The 22,947-nt window shown below is 42.6% G+C and overlaps 1 protein-coding gene across 1 annotated transcript in view; it reads right to left on the bottom strand.

Moving 5' to 3' along the window:
• Window positions 1–22,947, bottom strand: part of GABBR2 (gamma-aminobutyric acid type B receptor subunit 2) — an 878,387-nt gene that overhangs the window by 28,358 nt on the left and 827,082 nt on the right. Inside the window, exons 15-17 of the mRNA XM_065399110.1 lie at window positions 15,611–15,835; window positions 9,974–10,156; window positions 3,148–3,277 (exon numbers count right to left, since the gene is read on the bottom strand). Coding sequence (XP_065255182.1) covers window positions 3,148–3,277; window positions 9,974–10,156; window positions 15,611–15,835 — 538 coding nt within the window. The remainder of the gene's footprint in view (window positions 1–3,147; window positions 3,278–9,973; window positions 10,157–15,610; window positions 15,836–22,947) is intronic.

Below are 22,947 nucleotides of genomic sequence, written 5' to 3'. Positions count from 1 at the left end.
CGCTGAGTTAATTGCGATTAATTGACAGCCGTAGGTGAGAGTAATTAACCACTGGAACAACTTAAATTGTGGTGGATTCTCCATCATTGACAATATATATATATCAAGATTGGATGTTTTTTGAAAAGATACGCTTTAGGAATTATTTTGGGGAAGTTCTTCAGTATGTGTTATACAGGATATCAGACTAGATGATCATCATGGTCCCTTCTGACTTGGAAATCTATTAATCAATTCTGTGATGTCTCACTGTGACATCCCAATGAATAGCAATTAGTTTTTCCAATAATATATATTGTGACTTTGGCAGACCAGGTGCCAGCTCATGCCAAGGCATGTAGGCCTCAACTGAACACCAACAAATAAATAGCTGAAACCAGTCGGGCTCACCTGTGTGTAAATATTGTTAAAATAGATATTAGAGTTATAAAAATGTTTAGTTTTTAGACTTTATGAAATGCTTGTAGGATACTGCATGTACTAATCTCACTTACAACTTCTGTACTCCATGTTATAAAGTGGTATTAAGTGTTTGCCTGGTAATCCTCCATAATTGTGTAAGTCATCAAACAGGAAAGAAGCATTAATTAATGTAAAATGCTGGCTTCCTACAGAAGGTGTTAGTTCCTGCCCATCAAGAAGGTCCATTGAAACCAAATGAGCCATTGTGAAACATCAAAGAACAAAGACTTAGTTAATTGCATTCCTCCCCTTCTTCCCCTCAGGAAGAGGAGACACTGCATAAACTCATCCCATCACCCTGAACTCTGAAAAATCCCTCACAAGAAGAAACTGTATCTCTTTGCTGCTTGGACTTTGGGACAGCAAGATTTCTAAGCATAAGCAAGGGATCCACAGCTGCCTAGCCTGGGTTAGCCCTAAAGGAGATATAGAACCTGCATATTACAGCAGCTTCTATCACTTTTGGAACCTAAGACTGTAACTCATTCGTGTGTGTATATTTGTCTGCTTTAACCTTGTAAATAACTCTCATTTCTTTTTCTTAGTTAATTCTTTAGATTGTTTATTATAGGATTGGCTACAAGCGTTGTCTTTGGTATAAGATCTAGAGTGCAATTGACCTGGGATAAGTGATTTGTCCTTTGGGATTGGGAGTAACCTGAATATCATTGTGATTTTTGGTGTAAGGGACCATCTATCACAAAGGCAAGCTTGCTTAGGTGGCATAATAGATTGGAATACCCACAGGCAATGTCTGTGACTAGTGTTTTAGTGCCTGAGAAGTTTACACTTGGTACTTGGTTAGTGAAATGTACATACAGAACTCACAGCCAATTTGGGGTATATGCTCTGTTTCCTGACAGCCTGCCCTGAAATTGGTACTCATGCTCTTGAGCCACTGGAGGACAGCTTGACATATATAATACTTAACTCTTAGATAGTGATTTTCATTTGTAGATTTAAAAAGGATAATATTTATCATTATTGTCATACTCCCTAGTCAGGTTGCCCCTTCTGAGACCCTTTTACAGACTCCTGAGTGCACCCTTCTCGAGTCAGAGGACTGTGCCTCTACTTCTCGTTGGGAAGGGATCCTGTAACCCAACCACACACCTCCATGGGTGCCAGCTGTGTTGCCTACCAGTCCAATTGAGCTTGGACCCTGCCAGAATCCTCCTCCTGTGATCAGTAATAACGTGCAATGACACAGAAGCAGATTCTCCAAAAGAAAGTATGATTTATTTTGCCCAATTGGTACATAAGAGTATGAAGAGACCTATATTATCTTACTTATGCCTGGCATTCTCAACCCCCTACATGGACTTGACTCGGTGTCCCTGTTCTCTCTGGGCACCAAGTTACAGCTCACTTGCTGCAGACTGTGTGTCGGCCTCACTACATGCTGACTCTGTGTTCCTGTCAGTTTCCAGCTGAGCAGACCACCCCCACTCATACCCCCATTTTCTGCCAGGGGCATCTTTTTAACTCCTCAAGATATTTTGATCCCAGCCCTTGCCTTGGGAAGAGATACATGCCTTAGTCTGGGTGGTTCTAGCAAAGTAGTTTCTTCTCCCAGCTGATGGCCCAGTTCTTGTTCTTAACTTCTTTGAAACGGGTACCTTACAGGTTGTCTAGTATGTGTTATGGTTTACCCTTCCTTCATTTTACTTTTACAGCCCCCTTTGATTTGATTATGCATTCAGGCAGGTAACAATATCAAACCACACAGGGAAACAGGGTCATACATAAGATTAATGAGAATAATAAGCCATTTTCCTGATTTGTCACATCATTATCCCCATTTTAGTCACAAAGCAGATCAATGTTAGAGCGAGAAATAGAACCAAGGTGTCCTGACTATGACTCAAGTGGAGCATGCTGCTTCTTAATAGCGGAACATCTTTAATGGAAGTAATTGTTTTGCCTGTATTTCTTTGGGGAGTGATGCAAAATACATGGTGGAAAGCAGCTGTGGGGTAGCTATAGTAGTAATGAGAATTCCTTTTTAGCACAGCCTATTTCTAGGTAACAGTTTTCAAACACAAATGTCTCCAATCTGACATTTGGAAGCTCAAATCAGCACTTAGTATATAAGCACATAAATATTTATTTTTTGCGGCTTTTTGCCAAAAGCAAAATGTGGACACCCTAATAAGACCATCATGTTTGAAAACTTGGTTTCCCATATTTAATACTGACAACATGGGTGAGGTAATATCTTTTGTTGGACCAGCTTCTGTTGGTGAGAGAGACAAGCTTTTGAGCTTACATGGAACTTTTCTTCAGGTCAGGTCATGTTTAATACTGACTCAGTTAATTGTCACAACATCCAAAATAAAACAAGAAAGTCTTTTTAATCATCCCGCTATGACTTTCTATTCCTCCTTGCAACACAGAAAATCCTTGATTCTGAATATCTTTTAAAACGTCTTTCTCTATGATATTTTATATGTATATGATATGCTCTTAGAGCGCACAACAGGATAAGGCCATTTTATACAGTGAGGTAACTAAGCAGTGAACACAGTATAGTTTAGTATTAGATTCTGCATATTTGCAAAATGAAATCTTATAATTTAACACTCAATCCAGTAAAATGCAGAGCCCTCTGGAGCCAGTCCACTGGGGCCAAACTGCTTAACACCTTGCAGGACCAAGCCCTTAGCAGGCATCAGTGATTCTTACCTTTGCTGTCTGTAAAGTTCCGTATACTGAGGATGTCATTAAGATCCTGATAGTGGTTCTGCTTAATGTATGTTGTCTTCTCAGGTGTGTCCTGGAGCTGCATAGTAACCTCTTCTAAATCTTTGTCCAGCTGTAAAACAAAAACACAGTATAAGAAATCTAATGAGTGGGAACTAGGTCTGTCAAGTGATTAAACAAAAAATTAATCACGATTGTTTGCACAATTAAAAAAATTAATCATGATTAATTGTGCGATTAATCGCAGTGTCAAACAATAATATAATACCATTTATTTAAATGCTTTTTGATGTTTTCTACATTTTCAAATATACTGATTTCAATTACAACACAGAGTACAAAATGTACAGTGCTCACTTTATATTTATTTTTTATTACAAATATATGCACTGTAAAAAACAAAAGAAATAGTATTTTTCAATTCACCTAATACAAGTATTGTAGTGCAATCTCTTTATCATGAAAGTTGAACTTACAAATGTAGAATGTACAAAAAAAACTGCATTCGAAAAGAAAACAATGTGAAACTTTAGATCCTGCAAGTCCACTCAGTCCTACTTCTTGTTCAGTCAATCGCTCAGATAAACAAGCTTATCTACATTTGCTGGAGATAATGCTGTCCGCTTCTTGTTCACAATGTCACCTGAAAGTGAGAACAGGTGTTCGCATGGCACTATTGTAGCCAGTGTCACAGATGCGCTAAAGATTCATATGTCCCTTCATGCTTCAACCACCTTTCCAGGGGACATGCGTCCATGCTGATAACAGGTTCTGCTCGATAACAATCCAAAGCAGTGTGGACTGACGCATGTTCATTTTCATCATCTGAGTCAGATGCCAACAGCAGAAGATTGATTTTCTTTTTTGGTGATGTGGGTTCTGTAGTTTCTGCATCAGAGTATTGCTCTTTAAAGACTTCTGAAAGCGTGCTCCACACTGCATCCCTCTCAGATTTTGGAAGGCACTTCAGATTCTTAAACCTTGGGTCGAGTGCTGTAGCTATCTTTAGAAATCTCACATTGCTACCTTCTTTGCGTTTTGTGAAATCTGCAGCAAAAGTGCTCTTAAAATGAACATGTGCTGAGTCATTATCCGAGATTATTATAACATGAAATATATGTCAGAATGCGGGTAAAATAGAGCCAGAGACATACAATTCTCCTCAAGTAGTTCAGTCACAAATTTAATTAACACATTATTTTTTTAATGAGCATCATCAGCATGGAAGCATGTCCTCTGGAATGGTGGCTGAAGCATGAAGGGGCATACAAATATTTAGCATATCTGGCACATAAATACCTTGTAATGCCGGCTACAAAAGTCCCATATGAATGCCTGGTCTCACTTTCTGATGACGTTTTAAATAAGAAGTGGGCAGCATTATCTCCCGTAAATGTAAACAAACTTGTTTGTCTTAGCCATTGGCTGAATGAGAAGTAAGACTTAGTGGACTTGTAGGCTCTAAAGTTTAGCATTGTTTTGTTTTTAAGTGCAGTTATGTAACAAAAAATAATCTACATTTGTAAATTGCACTTTCACAATAGAGAGATTGCATTACAGTACTTGTATGAGGTGAATTGAAAAATGTTTCTTTTGTTGATCATTTTTACAATACAAATATTTGTAATCAAAAATAATAATGTAAAGTGAGCAGTGTACACTTTATATTCTGTGTTGTAATTGAAATCAATATATTTGAAAATGTAAAAAAAATCCAAAAATATTGAATAAATTTCAATTGGTATTTTATTGTTTAACAGTGCGATTAAAAATGCAATTAATCGCAATTAATTTTTTAATCGTGATTAATTTTTTTGAGTTAATCGCATGAGTTAACTGTGATTAATTGACAGTCCTAGTGGGAACCATTAAAAACTCAAAAAAGCAACAGAGGGTCCTGTGGCACCTTTAAGACTAACAGAAGTATTGGGAGCATAAGCTTTCGTGGGTAAGAACCTCACTTCTTCAGATGCAAGTTCAGGCTTGCATCTGAAGAAGTGAGGTTCTTACCCACGAAAGCTTATGCTCCCAATACTTCTGTTAGTCTTAAAGGTGCCACAGGACCCTCTGTTGCTTTTTACAGATTCAGACTAACACGGCTACCCCTCTGATATTAAAAACTCAAGTCGCTGCTTCCAGTATGGGCACTAAATGCATAGCTTTCTATCATTAGAATAGTAGACAGCTTGACATTGCAATTACTGCAGTGTGTCAAATACTGATTTTTAATAGCACCCGTATAGTACCTCCAAAAGTCACGCTAAAGGTACCAAAATTAGTTAAAGTGGAAAGCTGTGCACATAGGACTCTAAATAGCCAATAAATACTGTTATTTGCTAGAGATAACGTACAAATGAAAAAAAAACAAGCTGCTTTGTCATTTAGTACTTTTCATTTTAGTTAAGCAAATTTTATTTCACATGCCATTGTCGTCTTGCTGAATAAGAGAGCGAGTCCCTTGGACACTGGCATGCCTTGCATGGAAACCTCTTAATTTCATTCACTGCACACACATTACAGATGTACTATAGGTGGCTACTACATTGATTCCACAGCAAGCTGCACGCACCCCTTTGTAGGAATTCTCAGTTATTTTTAAATTTGACCTTGTCTGAGTCAGTACATCAGTAATGCACAGAAAGATTCAGTCATTTAGCAGATTCAGTAATCAAACAATATATGAAATGTCAAAATATTTGATAACATGATGTAAAGAGAAAGCTTTTAAACAAGAGATTGATATAATCAAGTGTATGTTGTGCAGGAGTTAAGACTAGGTGATCATAATGGTGCCTCTGGCTTTCAGAGTTATGGGAGGGATTCTCTGTGCTGCTCCTGACCCTGTATGCCACTGAGCCAGCATATGGGACCCTAAAGGCACCACAAGGAGCTTGGAGAGAATTCCCCAGTGTAGGTCCTATGCACAAGATGTGTGTTGGGGTGGAATGAGGCATGTTAGAAGAAGCTGAGTGATCTCTATAGTGTACATTGCTATACCGATTATGGACACTGCAGGGTGCACAGCCACTCAGACAGCCCAGGCAGGAAATGCCGGAGCTTAGGTCAGCCCTGGCCTATTTTAAGTTGTGCTGGAAGCAACACTGGCCCATAACCAGCCAGAATCCTGAGAGTGCAAATGTGACCCCTTTCTCCCTGAGCTGCTTTTGTGTCCTGTCACACACACTCACCCTATGCATAACGTTTTCTTATAACAATAACAAAGTAGCACTGACGTAAGTAACTCATTTGTTTAGTTTTGGCAATTAAAAAGGAAACTTACCCAAATTGTGGCATCATGGATGTGACTATGAAGTCAAGACTGCAGGAAGCATTTCCTTCTTTTAAATGAGACAAGCTGGGTGAGATAATATCTCTTACTGGACCAACTTCTGTTGGTGAAAGAGACAAACTTTTGAGCTTACACAGGATCTGAAGAAGAGCTCTGTGTATGCTCAAATGCTTGTCTCTTTCACGAAGAGAAGTTGGTCCAATAAAATATATTAGCTCACCCACCTTGCTTCTCTAGTATCCTGGGACAAACAACATTCTTTTAAATGGTATCTTCACTCCCTTTTAACCTTCTCAGAGAAACTCCTTTTATGAGGACGTTTTTCTATAATTCAGCTCAGAGGTGTCATTTTTGGAAGGTTTCAAGAAAATCAAGCTCATGACAGAGTTGAGAAAGTTCCATGCTTTCTGTGATTTGAAAATTATTTTCTAACTTTTTAGATCCTTCATAACTCAAACGGACCAACCTGCCAGTCAGCAGGTGGCCATTCAGCTGCTGGTTTTGGTTGGCACTGCCCTTGGTACCAGCCTCCAGGCAAGGGGAAAAACATCCTGAACTCTTTGAAAGCATCCTTCAGACTGTAGGGAGAGATAATCAAAGACCTCACCCCAGCAACATGCCTGGAAGATCAAGAGAGAGAACACTGGCCTGCTGCACTTGCACCATAAAGGACTGTACAGAAACAAAGAATGACCTTCCCGAGGGCTAAATTGTGCTAGTAGGTACAGTCCTGAGTAGGGAGTGGAGCAGGGTCTGGATTGTAATTACTCCTAGTACTTACAAGGGGCTCCTTGTACCACTCTCTTTATACAATTCTAGGGACAACCTGTCCCCAGAATTTGATCTGGTTCTATAACTGAGACCATAATAATGAATTAAGGTGTTCATTTAACTTTACATTGCTTCTTTATAAATCTCAGATCTGGAAACATGATGAAGGTAAGCTGTAGAGGTAGTCACAGGCTTTAATAGAATGAGCCCCGAGTTCTTCTGACACTGGAACTCTTGATTGCTCTTGGCAGGTTTTGGTATCTAGTTTAATCCATTTAGACAAAGTCTGAACAGAAAGAACTTCTACTCTTGGACCTCTCTGCAAATGCTATGAAGAACCAGTATGATTTCCAACACAGTTTGTTTCTATTCTGGTAATAGCGAACAGTTCTTTTTATATCCAATTTACATAGTCTGGCCTCACCAGATATACTCTAAGGCTCTGATTGGCAGACCAGGAGCTCGATGCTATAATTCAGATGGAATTCTGACATCAACTTGGGCAATGAAGATTTGGGATGAAGATTTGTCTTTGTGAAAAAATGTAACAGGAGAACTTCTCTCACCTCTCTCATTGACCTAACTGCTACCATCAAGGCAACTTTTAGAGAGCTGGTAAAAAGAACCACAATTTGCAACTCTATTAAAAACTTTAGGCTATGCTCATCACAGTGTTATCTTAGCACCTCTGTGATTCTGGTGAGTACTATGTTCAGGTCTCATGCATTAGGAGGGTTATGAATTGGTGGATACAAATGCAATAACCCTTTTAAGAAAATGTTTCACAGGCGGGTGAGTAAAACAGATGCTAATGTCACATTAGAGTGGTAAGCAGAAACCACCACCAGGTGTAATTTAATCATGCAGTAGACAAGCCAGTCTTCATTAAAAATGGCAAGAATTCTAAGATGAAAGGGACGGGTCAGGAGAGTGATGGGAGAAAGCAGAGTTGGGTGGCCAAGATTGGGAGGAACTTCCCTAGCCCGGGCAGGGAGTGGAGCACTGAGCTAGGGAGGTGTCAGTGAGTGACCAGGATGGTCCTGGAGGTGAGGGGCAGGGGAGAGTTGTGGGCTATGAGGTGAGTGGGAGGTGTTGGGAGGGGGCTGCAGGGTGAGATATTGGGGGCAAGTGGGGGGAGATGGGGTGAGTTGTGGGGGCTGTGGGGCAAATGGGGGATGTTGGGAGCTGTGGTCAGTGGGGCTGAGGGGTTGGAGTTGTGGTGAGTGGGGTATATGTCAGGGCTGCTGGGATGTGTGATGGGCCTGTCACAACAAGCGAGGACTGGTGGAGGATTGTTGGGGCATACGTGGGGTGAAGGAGAATTCTGGTGTCTGTGTGTGGGGCGGGACACTTTAGGAAGGAGGGGGCCCTCCAATTACCATACTGCACAGAGTCCCCAAATTCTTTAATCTGATCCTGCTCCTGGTCTTAAAAATCTGTGAATAATTTGTAGCACTAGTTGTGGAATTAGCTTAACTAACAAATGTAAAAGCTGTTTATAAATAAATATTGACACAGTGTTGAGAGATGGTGGTGAAAATGGTTCTGTAGGAGGGTGGGAAGAGAAGATGTGAGGGTAGTGGGGCTGCACACCTTTTATAACAGGGAGCAGAATGCCTCGAACTATCACCACGAATGGCGTCACTGACTAATTGCTTTAAAGTGGGTCAGGGACTCAGGAGGCTCAGTGGTTAATTCCTACAATGTGGATTTGCGAAGACAACCATATAGAGGAGAACCTTGGCTTTCCCTAGTGAGTACACACTGTGAATCAGGCTGCAGGATCAGCTGCAGAAGGGTAACAATTGGAGCAAGGACTTTTATACCCTCTTGCTGAATGGGGAGGTGGGGCAGGCAACCCATTGCCCAAAAAACCTTACCATGGACCTTACGGGGCAGCAGCTCCCCTTGCCAGCTCTCTGAAGACAAAGCTGCTGTGTTTCCCTTAACACATCTCCAAGTCTGAAGGGAGATCCACATCTGTTGGATTTTGATATTTGTATTCAGAGACTAGAGCACCACACATAGTATTAGGCCATGCTAATAGGAATTTTATACTATGGTAGTGCCCTGAAGTGCCAACTAAGATCAGAGTCCCATTTTGCTAGGCACTGTACAGACAGAGGCACAGAGAGGTGAAGTGACATGCTCAAGGTCATACAGCAATTAAGCAGCAGAAATGGGAACAGAATCCAGATCTCCTGATCCACAGCATTGTACCTTATCCACTAGAACACTCTGCCTCTGCTACCTCAAAATTGGGGTATTGGACCAACTCAGTAAAAGTGGAACTATTATTGGGATGCTGCAAGGTACAATAAAAAATGTCAATATACCATACCTACTCTTTGAGTCCCATGGTGGTCATGATATAAGATTTGCACTTTTACAACTACATCTGTACAATTAGAGGTGTTTAGTCTGTCTACAGGTAACATAGAGAGTTAATGTACCTGTTGGGAATTCTCAGAAACGAGGGAAGTTTCACATAAAGCTGATACAGGTATCATCTGTGATGAGATGAAGTGTCTCATCTCTATTAGTTTATAAGTATGACAATACTTATGATTTTAATTTTTTCCCACTTGCTAACCAACTTTCTTTCTTTAGAAACACAGGCTAAAATTATGAGGTTTTAGTTGAAAAAAATGAGTAAGGTTAAGCTTTGTATGGCTTTACAGCTATGCAAATAACGTATTTCATCCACAGGACAGATTTATCTGGTTTAGTGTATACAATAAATGATACCTCTGTGATTTTCATTCTCAAGCGGTGGTTTTCTGACTGCAGTCCTTCTAGCCGAGATGTACTGGCTTGATTGACACTGGTGACTGATGTTGATGTTTTTGAGTCTTCCTTCTTTTGATTTTGAGTGAATTGGAAACGTCTGTTCTGAGTGGCCGCATCAGGATTTGTCCTCAGTGTGATTAACTGAAAGGTTTAAAAGCTGTGAGAAATTCTGCAGAGGATTTTATTTTTATATCAGTTTCTTCTGGCCCCCCAAATAAAAATAATAGAAGGTACACTTTACTTTCCACATGGAGTACAATTTCTCTGTGACCATGCAGACTGTTGAGCTATAATAACCTTGCAAGATGAACTGTTCTATTTTTTCCAATTATTGGGAAATGTTTCTTAAAGTTCCAGTTTAATATATTATTTTTAAAATTTACTGCATCATCCCTTGTTAGTTCTTTCCTTTCATTGATATTTTCATCCTTCAAAGGGAAACATTCAACTTAAAAATCACACTTCTGTCTGAAAATTTCTTACACCCTATAGTTACAAGGAATGCGGTGAGCAGAGAGAAGCCCCAGATAGAATGAGAAAGAGAGGTACCGACAAAGGGATCACAGGGATTTTAGACTGGGTGGGTGTTCAGCAGCAGGGGAGGAGAAGTAGGCAGCCATTAGTAGACTAAAATAAAGAATAGCCATTCAGATAAATTAAATACACCACATTTTTTAAAAAAAGGTTAAGCTCAAACTTAAAGATAAAGATAAACCCTAGTACAACCTAGTAGACAGTGACAGAGAAAAAACCCCCACTTGAAGGTGGAAGGCCAGCAGCAGTTTAACAAGGGTGGGGGCTATCCAGTTTACTTCAGAGAGTGCAAACTCATAGACTCATAGACTCATAGACTTTAAGGTCAGAAGGGACCAATATGGTCATCTAGTCTGACCTCCCACATGATGCAGGCCACAAAAGCTGACCCACCCACAACAGAACTGTATGACCATTTGCCAAGTGACATATGTATAAACCCACTTCGAGCCTCTCATGGCCCTCAAGCACAGTGCAGCCTCTTAAGGCCAAAGCTGACGAACCGGTGAGGCCTACAGAGATAGCGAATTATTTGAAGAGACGGCATATAAGGACATGGTAGTGCTGTTCCACCTCAGAGCTGGCTCCCCACATCCTCCAGTTAGGGAAGTTGGTTTCATGAGCCGAAGGAATGGAGGGAAAAATGCCTCTCTTTGGGACTCCACTTCTGATAGAGGTGGGAAGAGGCTGATCAGGCACTGAAGTGATCATTCCAGAATATGGGGTTATAAATGAGAGATGCAGACAGGCTATGGTAATAGGCTACATTTGAAGGTTGTAATTAAGTTAAGCTATTAATGACTATTGTATCCAGTTTTTATAGTTATATTCCCAGACAAAAAAACTGCATTAAGATGGAGGTAAGGTAGAGTCTGAGTAACTTTTTCATCGAGCAGAAAAAAAATATCACAAAGTTTGGAAGTTTGAAGTGAACTAAATTCAAATTGGAAATAATACAGAAAGAGTAATTAATTATCAGATCAGCTGACCAAGGAATGTGGTGAATTCTGCATCACTCGGGAGTCTTTAAATCAAGATTTGGATGTCTTGCTACAAAGACGTGTTCCACTTCATCCATATGTTGTTAGATTAGATGCAAAAATCAGTAGGTGAAATCTATGGCCAGTGTTATACAAGATGCCAGACTAAAGTATCACAATGGTCCCTTCCAGCCATAAAATTTAACCAATCCTCTGTTGCTCTGCACTTGTACAGTCATTTTCAACCGTCCAAAGTGGGTGTCAAATGCTACCGAATTAGAAAGATAGAGTTTTACATCAACTTTGTACTCACTTTGCACTGGTGTAAAATATTAGGATGCATAAGAAATTGGATTAAAAATTCCATGGAAAATGTTTTAATACCATTATACCAATCAATGCTATGCTCTCATACGGAATGCTATGCTAATTTCTGATCACCCTATCTCAGAAAGGATATAGCAGAAGAAGAGGGCTTCAGAAATGGGTGATAAAAATCAACAGGCATGGGAAGATTTCTATATGAAGAGAAACTAAAATTATTAGGATTGTTTACTTTAGAAAGGAGATGAATAAGTGGGGACATGTTAAAGGTATACATTGCAAGAAAAAAGGGACTTTAAAGGCAGCAGATTAAAAACTTCTAATAGGAACAATTTTTGACCCAATGCATATTTAACCTATGGAGCTCATTTCCATGAGATATTAATGGGGCTAACAATGTAATTCTATTAAGAATGATTGGACTTTTATATGGATAAGAAGATCTTCCAAAGTTAGGTAGGCAACAATATATTGGATATGAATCTGCATACTTTGGGGTATAAGGCAACCTCTAGGTGAAGAAAAGTTAGGACTAAACTGCTCTCTGATCTAGTTATTCCATTATGAGCTTTCTTGCACTTTCTTCTGAAGCATCTTGTGCTGGCAACAGGTTACTCGACTAGATGGACCACTGGGCTGAGCTAGTATGGTAATTGCTATGTCCTATATCCTGAGCTAAGATAGTTGAACTGAAAGAAAGTAAAGAGAAAATGGTTTTTCTCTTTGTTCAGTTGTTTACTTTGTGTATTTGACAGTCATCTGTGTAGAGTCACTGTTTCTCCTGGGCAGTCAGTTACTCCCTTCCAGAAATCACTCTTACAGATATCAACATAATGACTTTTTAAAATAAGAATTAATTTTTCAAAAATAAATAAATTAAAAAGCCACTTTCAGAGAGACCATCTTTACCTGGTATGCCATAAAGCTGGAATTTTTAAAAGTCATTTTAAAAAAAAGTCAAGTGGTCGATGTCCCTTTAATTAATGCTCAGTTAAGAAAGGTTGTGGTACCCCCATCTACAGGTGCCACAACTTGCCAAAGCATCATGCAGTATCAATAAAGCCTCTCTAGTCATACAAGTAACTATCCTGTAATTATATTCTAGAACTGATTTGACAGATTTATTATTAATTATTATAATTATAATTATAATTATTATTTTATTTAATATTTATATTAAATAGCACAAAAAGCACAAAAAGGCCACAACCAGGTTGGGCCCCATTTTACTAGGCACAGTGCAAACACTGTAAGCAATAGTCCTTGCCCCCAAAGAGCTTAGAGTCTAAAAGACAAGACATAACAGGGGGCGGAGACAAACAAGTGGGCTTGGATGGAGGGAAGGGGAAGCAGGACAACAAACCTAAGATGGTATGCACAGTTTTTAGCCCTTCAGGAGGAGTGATCACAGCACTCCCCCTGACTAGCCATGATCGGGCTTCAGTATTCTGTATGCATTATGGCAGAGAGTTCTGAGGAGGGATGTGAAAAAGGGCAATTTGGTAGCTTTATGGATTTTCCCTGGGAGCTTGGCAATAAGATAATAGATTGATGGAGTGGGGTTGAGATTTTTTTATGCTCGGAGACATCAGTGCATATTTGCATTGTGAGTGGAAGGAACCTGAGGAGAGTGAGAAGCTGAGGAGAAGAAGAAGAGCAGGGGTGAGTCAGCCTAAGAAATGGGAAGGGATGGGAGGGGAGGGGAGGGCAGGGCAGGGCAGGGGTTAGATGAAAGCTGGGAAGCAGTCTCAGTGTCTGTGATAGGGGAGAGGGAGGAGAGTGTGATGGAGAGGTGTGATAGGGATGGTCTTGTCAGATTTTGTCAAGTTGTTTTCCTTTGAAGAAATCAAGAAGATCCTATGGGGAGATATGCATTCATATTCAATTTGTTATTCACCAGTTCTCCTAAATCTCTTGCTTCATGACTGTGTTTATGAACAGGCTCTCTTAACTTATGGCTATCTTGTAAGTAATTCTTCTGTAGGAGCCAGTATAAAAAAGTTGGACTATACAGCCCTGGAGACTGAATTACTCTAACCGCAGAACGCATAAAGCACTACTGGTAAGCTAACGTGACATTCCATCCACATGTCTCAACCCTCACCTACAGGGACCACATTTAGAGGAGATTTAGTAGTTCAGTTCCTGCTCCCATTTGTAGTTGGTCTATCTGCTGAAAATGCCAATCACTGCCAGATGTGTTGGCAGTTTTGTGGTGTGGACACCTGTTCACTAAGAACTGCTTTTTCTTCTGGCTAGGAACAGATGCCACAAACTTACTTTACATAAGCCACTAAAGAATCGTTGACATTTGGTTGTTATTAACCTTAGTTGGATTGGACCTGGTGACCTAGAGGTGAAAGGCTCCCAGTCTCTGAGGCATCCAGTCTCCAACTAACTATATGAAAGTCATCCAGGCTACACATTTAATTTATGTTTATTTTACTTCAAAATATCAAGTAGATTTCCAAAAAATGAGGTCTTTACTAAGTCAAACTCCCATAGGAATCAATTTCCCTTTGACTCAGATTCTGTTGGACTCACCTTGACTAGCACCTCACTTCACAAGTGAATGGGACTATTTGTGGAGTGACATCAGACTCTGGCTCTTTGTGAATACATTCTGATTCATTCCACCAGTGCATAATATAAATATACAAGAGGAGCTCAAAGATAATAAAAGGCAATTAAATCTTGTGTTTCAGGGCACATCTACATGGGTCAGGAAAGAATTCCTCTCTCCTTCTATCATCGAATTGCACAGTTGGTGAGATGCATTAGGCTTTTTTGGGAGGGCCCCCCTTGGACGCATCAGATATTGGCCACTAATGTAGGCAGCATCCCAGACTTGATGGACCAATAGTCTGCTTTTATATTACAAATCCTGTGTTCCTAGGAGATTCTATTATGTGGCAACCATTCCTGCTGTGTCTGAGTGCTTCACAGTCCTTAACATATTTATCCTCACAATACCCCTCTAATGTAGACCAACACTCTTATGGCTGTTTTACAGCTAAGGAACCAAGGCATAGAGGGTATGTCTACACAGCCCGTGGCAGTGAGCCTCCCAGGCTGGGTTGACAGATTTGGGCTTGCAGGGCTCATGCTACTGCACTAAAAGTAGCTGTGTAGGTGAGGTGGCTCAGGCTGGAGCTCAGGCTCTGGAAGCCTAAGGAGAGCAGTGGACTCCACAGCCCAAGCTCCAGCCTGAGCCAGAACTTCAAAGCACTGTCTACACATCTATGTTTAGCATGGCAGCACAAACCCCGTGAGGCTGAGTCTGTTGACCTGAGCTGCTGTGGGCTGTGTAGACATACCTAGAGAGATGGAGTAACTTGCCTTAGGTCACATAGCATGTCTGAGGCACAGCAGAAAATTGAACCCAGGTCTTCTAAGCCTATGAATAGCACCCTTCCTCTCTTGCATTCCTTAAAAGAAGGAACCAGAGACCTATTCAAATTATAGATGCAAATCATTGTTTCCCGCAGACTTAGTGAGATAGTGAGATGTATGCATTAGAAATGTATGTATTCAAGTTCTTGCACCTTTTGCTTTATGTATTCATCTTTCTCCAAAATCTCATGGAAGTTCACCCCCTCTCCCACTAGGGCTCAGAGATAATTTAATGCATAACAGATTGGCTTGATTTAGAAATCTCACATATTCCTCTTGCTTGTAGGAGTAATGAAATTAATATAGAATTACCATACAAAAATCAAGTAACAATGTAAGTACTAGCATAAATGAATTCACCTACCTTAGGTACAAAAACAAGGCAGAGTGTAATGGTACTGCAGAATATAATGACTAAAGCAACAATGCAGAACTGAACATTGGGTTGATCCCGAGTGAGGAATGAAACTGCAGCTCCAATAATACACATGATCCCCACGTTGTATACGCTCATCCCAATGTATTTGCTGTCATTCAAAGCAGGAATGCTGACATTTCGAGTCTCCCATGCTAAGAAACAACCAAATAACTGAAATAGCAAAAAAAAAGAGAAAGAAAAAGAAAAAAAGGTCACTGTTATAACACAATACCACTAGTTTACATGAATCAAAAGAGTAGTTTTTATTACAAGCTGTTATATATTTGGTATGATATTTCTCTATGAGCAATTTATAGATTGTTGACAGATCAATACAGCATTAAGAACCAGAGATATGAATGTGCACAGCACACGATATCTAATTCAAAATACACTAATTTCCATCAGTAACTACAAAAATTAGATTTATACTGCTAATCCTACTCTCAAGAGGTAAAAGTGAAAACTATATTAGCAATCAGAAGAGATGGGACAGAACTTCCCCAAAGCTCAGGGTTGTTTGAATCTAGGCCCATCTTTAGCCATCAGTAAAGAAATATCATTACTGCTTTCATTCAAGGATTTCATTAAAACCCAAATAGGGGAGGCCCAATTCATAGGCTTTTTTTCAGCGATGACTGAGAGTCCTAGTCAATCCAAGTCAATCATTCACTGATTATCACCTTCATTAGTAAACAGCAGTGCTGAGAAACATCCTGTGATATCATTCAGACCTGTCCAGATAGAAACACCCACAGAAAAAAGCAGCACACCAGCTGCTAGGACAACGTATGTGATTTGTTTTATTGCAGGAGGAGTTGATAGTGACCATTATATTTAGGTGGCCTAACACCTAGTATAAACGATTCTTGTGACCTTTTTTGACAAGCTCTAACACCTCCACTATTTACAACAGGCCTTTGAAATTCAGAAGAGGGAATGCCTTTAGGCTTCAGCAGTGGTTCTCAACCTTTCTTGACTACTGTACCCCTTTCAGGAGTCTGATTTGTCCTGTGAACCCCAAGTTTCACCTCGCTTAAAAACTACTTGCGTACAAAATCAGACACAAAAATACAAAAGTGTCACAGCACCCTATTACTGAAAAATTGCTTACTTTTCTCATTTTGTCCATGTGAAATTTTAGTCTGTACTGACTTTGCTAGTGCTTTTTATGTAGCCTGTTGTAAAACTAGGCAAATATCTAGATGAATTGATGTACCCCCTGAAAGACCTCTGCATACTGCCAGGGGTACGTGTACCCCTGGTTGAGAACTACTTGGTTAGAGAAGCACCTTTTCTTTGAAATTCCATTAAGGTTTGGCTGAGATATAAAATGCTGAAAATCACCACTTCTCTCCTCTCATTTGCATTCCTCAGGAAAATTTTGGCAACCTGACAGAACAATAACTGAACGTGAACATTCCAAATGGCTGGGCTCAGGCTATTGCCTAAGCAGTAGCAGCCGGAGGAGGACCCGTTACCCTTTGAAGAACCCTGGGGACCAGACAGCCTTTCTGGGACTGGGGAAACTGGTTCAGACTCCCCATGGCACATGTCCCCCATGTTCCAGCCCACCCCAGACAGACCAAGTCTCCCAGTATGCCAGGGAGACTCCCGTTTGCAACCAAAAACTCCCCATTCCCAATTTAATGTCATTTCCTGCATAAAAACAACATTACCCAGAATATGTGTCAGCCACACATGCACATCAGCCTTTGTTTGGAGAGACTCTGGCCAGAGCCATCCCTTGGGTAGACCGAATCAGGGCAACCGCTCCAGGCCCCACGCTTTGGGAGGCCCGGTGGGCTGGTACGATTAGCTGGTGTGGTCGGTCCTAAAAGAGACGAATCCGTCACTTCCGCACCGGGCCCCCCCACTCTGGGCCCCACGCTTTGGGGATCCCCGCGGGCTGGTGCAATTGGTCAGCGCGGTCAGTCCCAGAAGAGACGACTCCGTCACTTCCGCCCCAGGCCCTGCACCCACTAAGGACGGCCCTGACATATGGCAGATGCACAACATGCTGGGTAATGTAGCTGACCTTTGCTCTCCTTTTGGTTCAACCAATGGGAGTTCAGAAAGGGCAGAGTTGGATGGGCTTGGTGACCAATGGCACAGGGATGGAAGCTTTGAAGAACAGGGCTGCTGTGGTGGTGTGGAGCCCTGGCAGTGTGAAGTGGAGTCAGGTAAGGTGGCGGTGGCAGTATGTCAGGGAGGGGGCAGTCATGCCCCGTTCTTCCCCAGGCCCTGACCACTGCAGGGAGCAGATAGATGGGGAGTTCAGAGAGGGGGACACAGCCCCACTCACTCTGGGACTCAACACAGCAGGGGGTGGGGAGGGGTTAATGCCCCTTTCTCCCCAGGCCTTAAAGTGCAACAAGAGGGGTATCAGGGGGATATCCCCTCCTCTTTTGGGACTTGGTGCAGCCAGGAAGGGGTAGACCTGTGCACTTCTATTCTGCTGAAAGCACCAGGCCAAGAGTGAATGTCTTGTCTTCACCTCTCTGGGTGTAAATGCAGCACTGCATCCCAGAACGTAGCCTACAGCTGAGCTTGGGATAGCCCTCCTGGGGCAGGGCCCACAGTGGGGGTGGGGCCGCAACTCTGCTTGCTTTGTTGTGTGTCCTACAGGGTAGGGTTACCATACGTCCGGATTTTCCCAGACATGTCCGGCTTTTTGGTCCTCAAATCCCTGTCCGGGGGGAAATTCCAAAAAGCGGACATGTCTGGGAAAATAGGGAGGGGTCGTGGGGCTTGGAGCCGGGCTGGAGCCGCTGGGGCCGGCGGTGCTTGGCCGCCGGCCGGCGCCACTCGCCCGGGGCCGGGGCCAGTGCCGGACGGGCCGGTGCCCTGGGGTCCGATCCGATCTGGAGTCCCTGGGGCCGGAGCCGCTTGGCCGGTGCCCCGGGGCCGGAGCCGCTCAGCTGGGGCCGGTGCCCGTGCCCCGGGGCCCGAGCCGAGCTGGAGCCGCTCGGCCGGGGCCAGCGCGCTCGGCCAGAACCAGGGCCGGTGCCCCGGGGCCCGAGCTGAGCCGGGCCGGAGCCGCTGGGGCCGGTGCCGCTCGGCCGGGGCCGGTGCCTGTGCCCCGGGGCCCAAGCCGAGCTGGAGCCGCCGGGGCCGGAGCCGCTTGGCCAGGGGGCCGGACTGGGCCGCGCCTCCCCCCGTCCCAGCCCCAGCCCCAGCTTACCTGCTGCCTGCTTGTTTCAGGCTTCCCGCGAACATTTGATTCGCGGGAAGCAGGGGAGGGGGAGGAGCAGGGGGCGGAGCGTTCAGGGGAAGGGGCGGAGTTGGGGCGGGGACTTTGGGAGAGGGGCGGAGTTGGGGTGGGGGCGGGGAAGGTGCTGGGAAGGGGGCGGAGTTGGGGGCAGGGACGGGGCCCCTTGGAGTGTCCTCTTTTTGTTATTTTAAAATATGGTAACCCTACTACAGGCTGGAGGCATTGGATGGGCTGGGAAAGGCTAAGGAGACTGGATGGGAGTATTAGTGAGTTGGCAAGGGGATGGCAGTGGTGGTGTGTTAGTAGGGCTAGCAGTGGAGGTGTTGTGGGGCTGGAGGCAGGGCAGTGAGGTTAGCAGTGGGGGTGTTGGGAGGGCATCAGGGGTGTTGGAGGCTGGGGTCTAAAGGGGTGCGATGTTTCCTGAAACGAATTTGAAAATGTTGATCAGTATGCCTCATTCCCTTTCGGGGAACCACATGGGGAAGGGGGGGAAGGGAGAAGAGAGAGAGAGAGAGAGAGGGGTTGCTTTCCCCTCAGCCAAATGCACAGTACCAGTAGATCATTCCCCCCAGGACTGCAGCCTTCTCCTGTTGCTAGCTAACCTAGCTAGTCTGGTAGCTCAAGTAGTAGTAGTCTGTGCTGCAATGTCCCTGATGATGATGATGATGATGATGATGATGATAGGACATGGAGGGTGGAGGCTTACAGTTACAGTTCTGACCATGTAATTAAAAAGTGTCTCATAATGCATATGCATAAGGGGGCCGAATGAAGGTTGCAGAGACAACCTTAATACAAAGGTTGCTTACCTGTATCCAGTTCTTCAAAACGGATTCTGCATATTCATACCATTGGATATGTGCTGATGGTGTCACTGAATGGTGCAATCTTCTACTAGCAGTGCCTAGTCAAACACTCGCATGCCCCTTTCTGCCCCTACCCTCAGCCTCCGAGCATTATGCTGAGGACGAGGCTATAAAAGGGAGGGAGGCAGCAGTTACCGCCTCAGTTCCTTCCACTACTAATGCTGAGCCAGTAGAAAACAGGACCCCGCAAAACAGAGGAAGGAGGGCAGGGCATGTGAATATGTAGAATCCATCTCAAAAAAATCTCAGTTACAGGTAAGTAATATTAATTTCTTCTTTGACCCTGTTCTCTGCATAGTCCCACTCCTGGTATAGTTTAGTCCGTAGTACACATTTTAAATAGGATGGTGGGTATGGAGTCCTAACTAAACAAGGACTGAATCACAGATCTACCAACTGTGCATCTGACCATATATAACAGATAATGTTTAATGAATATGTGTTTTGACTCCACATCGCTGCTGTACAAATTTCTAGTAGTGGAACATGTCTCATACATGCCACCAATGCTGCCATCACCCTAGTGGAGTGTGCTTAGAGCTGAAGAGTGGGAGATCGTGATGCACTCTTATAACTTTCTATTATACACTGTCTGACCCATCTTGATAATGTTTGTGCTGATGCAAGATTTCCTTTATCATTACCAGCATATGAAACAAGCAATTTATGCAAAGACCTAAAGTCCTTTTTCCTATTGAAACAGAATGATAAAACTCTTTTTTGCATCCAAACAATCAGGGCCGGTGCAACACATTAGGCGACCTAGGAGGTCGCCTAGGGCGCTACAATTTGGGGGGCGGCGACCACGGCGGTATTTCGGCAGCGGGACCTTCCGCCACCTCTGTGGGGGGCGGCATTTCGGGGCGGGACCTTCCGCCGCCTAGGGCGGCAGAAAAGCTGGCAGTGCTCCTGCGAACAATGCAGCTTTGATTTGCCCTTACTCAAATGAGGTCTGGGAAAAAACACTGGTAGACTAATGGACTGACTGACATGGAACTCAAGTGATTTTTTGGTATGAATCTAGGATGTGGATGAAGAAATACATTGTATTTATAAAAGGTCATAAATAGAGTGTCAGCCATTAAGGCATGAAGTTTACTAATCTTCCAAGCTGATATTATTGCTATAATAAAAGCGGCCTTAATTGATAGATGAAATAAGGAACATGAAAATAAGGGCTCAAAGGGTGGAGACATAAGCTGTGATTGCATTAGGTCCAATGGTGCAATAGAATCTCTTACTGGGGGTACAAATTTAGTAATCCTTTAAAAAACTTTTAACAACATTATGTGAAAATACTGATTTGAATATGAGAAGCTGCTGTTGCAGCTAAATATAGCTTTAAATGCTTTAAGTATGCTTTAAATATAACAATTACTCTAATATAGTTTGAATAGGGGCTGACACAGGATTTATACCCCATCACATAGCAATGGCAAAAATCTTTTCCATTTTAACTTATAATATTTTCCAGTTGATTTCCTTATAGCATTAAGTAGAACATGTAGAATATCTGTAGACAAAGACTTCTCCAACTCTGCTAGAAGCCTATTGCCCATGCTGTCAGATGCAGCAATGACAGGGTCTCGATAGTACACTTTTCCTTGTTGTTGTGTCAGAGGGTCTGTCAATGCTAGTAAGCATCTATCTTCCCTTGGAATGAAGGGCAAGTATGTGTACCACTGTTGTCTTGGCCATGCTAGGGTGATCAGTATCAACTGGGATTAATCCTGTCTGATTTTTTTCAACCACCTTCAACATTAGAGAAGAAGGCAGGCAAGCATACACTAGCTCTGTCTCCCAAATGAAGAGGAAACACATCTGCTGTTAGACACTGAGTATCTATTCCTGTCCTCTAACAAAAATATTGGCATGTCATGTTGAACTTTGTAGCACGAAAATCTATCTTTGGAGTACCCCAAAGAGCAAAGATGTCTCAGATCACCGAGTCTTTCAAGGACCATTCATGAATCTGGGTAGATTCCCTGCTCAGTTGGTCTGCTAACTGGTGGATCCCTTATTATGACCCTGTGTCCCCCATGCCTGTCCTTGTTTATTCATTTGTTGTCCCTTGAATTTCGTTGAACCCATAGTCTGAGGGAGGGGCCTTCCTGTGTTTTGGCCTTCCCAGGATTCAGTTGGTGGTCTGCTAACTGGGTAAGGGATCTTGCAAGATGCAGAGCTACTGGATACACCTCGTGGAGTATACACCCATCACAAAGTTGTATTGCCTCCTTGCAAAGCTGTGATGGTCAGGCTCCTCTCTGTTTGTTTACATAGGTCATTGCGGTCATATTGTCTGTGGCCAGTTGAACCACTGACCCTTGTATCTGGGGAAGAAAATATATGAATGCCAACCAAATTATCCTTAACTCGAGCATGTTGATATGAAGATGACCTTCCTGTTGACAACAGAACCCCTTGTTACAAACTTGACGAGCTGTGCCCTGCAGTGTATTTTTGAGGCATCTGTAGATGGAGCGGGAGGGATGAAAAACACCCCTCTCAGAACATTTCCGTGGTCCATCAACCATCAGAGGGATCTTTGGATTTCTGCTAGGATGGTAAGTATCAGATCCATACTGTCTACTACGGATCTGAAGTTTTTTGACAACCAACGTTGCAGTGGTATCATACTTAGTCTTGCATAAGGTGTGACATATGTAGTTAACATCAGCAGACACATTAATGATAGAAAGAACTTTACTTTCTGAGATGGACTCTTCAGTAGAGATTTAGAAAAGAGTGCCTATGAATAGGATTTTCTATGATGGAGTCAGTAAGGATTTCTTTTAATTTATTAAGAAACTCAAACTTTGGAATACTGAGCATGTGAAATTTGTGATTTCTTCTAGCTCACCCTCTGAGGCTGCTTTTAGGAGTCAGTGGTCTAAATATGGAAAGACAAAATCCCTTGTCTCTTGAGAAATGCTGCTACTATGGACAGACATTTGGTAAAGAGATGGGATCCTGAGGAAAGGCCAAAGGGGAGGACCCTGAACTGAAAATGGTCCTACCCTATGGCGAAATGAAGGTATTTCCTGTGTGATGGTCTTATTGAAATATGAAAAGAAGCTTCTTTGAGATGGAGAGCAGTAAACCAATCTAGATAAGACAGGGAAGGAATAATGGAAACAAAAGTCAACATTCTGAAATGCAGCCATCAAAAATACTTTTTAGTTTCCTTAGATCCAAGATGGGAT

This window comes from Emys orbicularis, chromosome 2, assembly GCF_028017835.1.
Source record: "Emys orbicularis isolate rEmyOrb1 chromosome 2, rEmyOrb1.hap1, whole genome shotgun sequence".
NCBI classification, from domain to species: domain Eukaryota; kingdom Metazoa; phylum Chordata; order Testudines; family Emydidae; genus Emys; species Emys orbicularis.
Note: the sequence above shows the minus strand (reverse complement) of the source record. Positions and strands in the feature narration are given on the sequence as shown.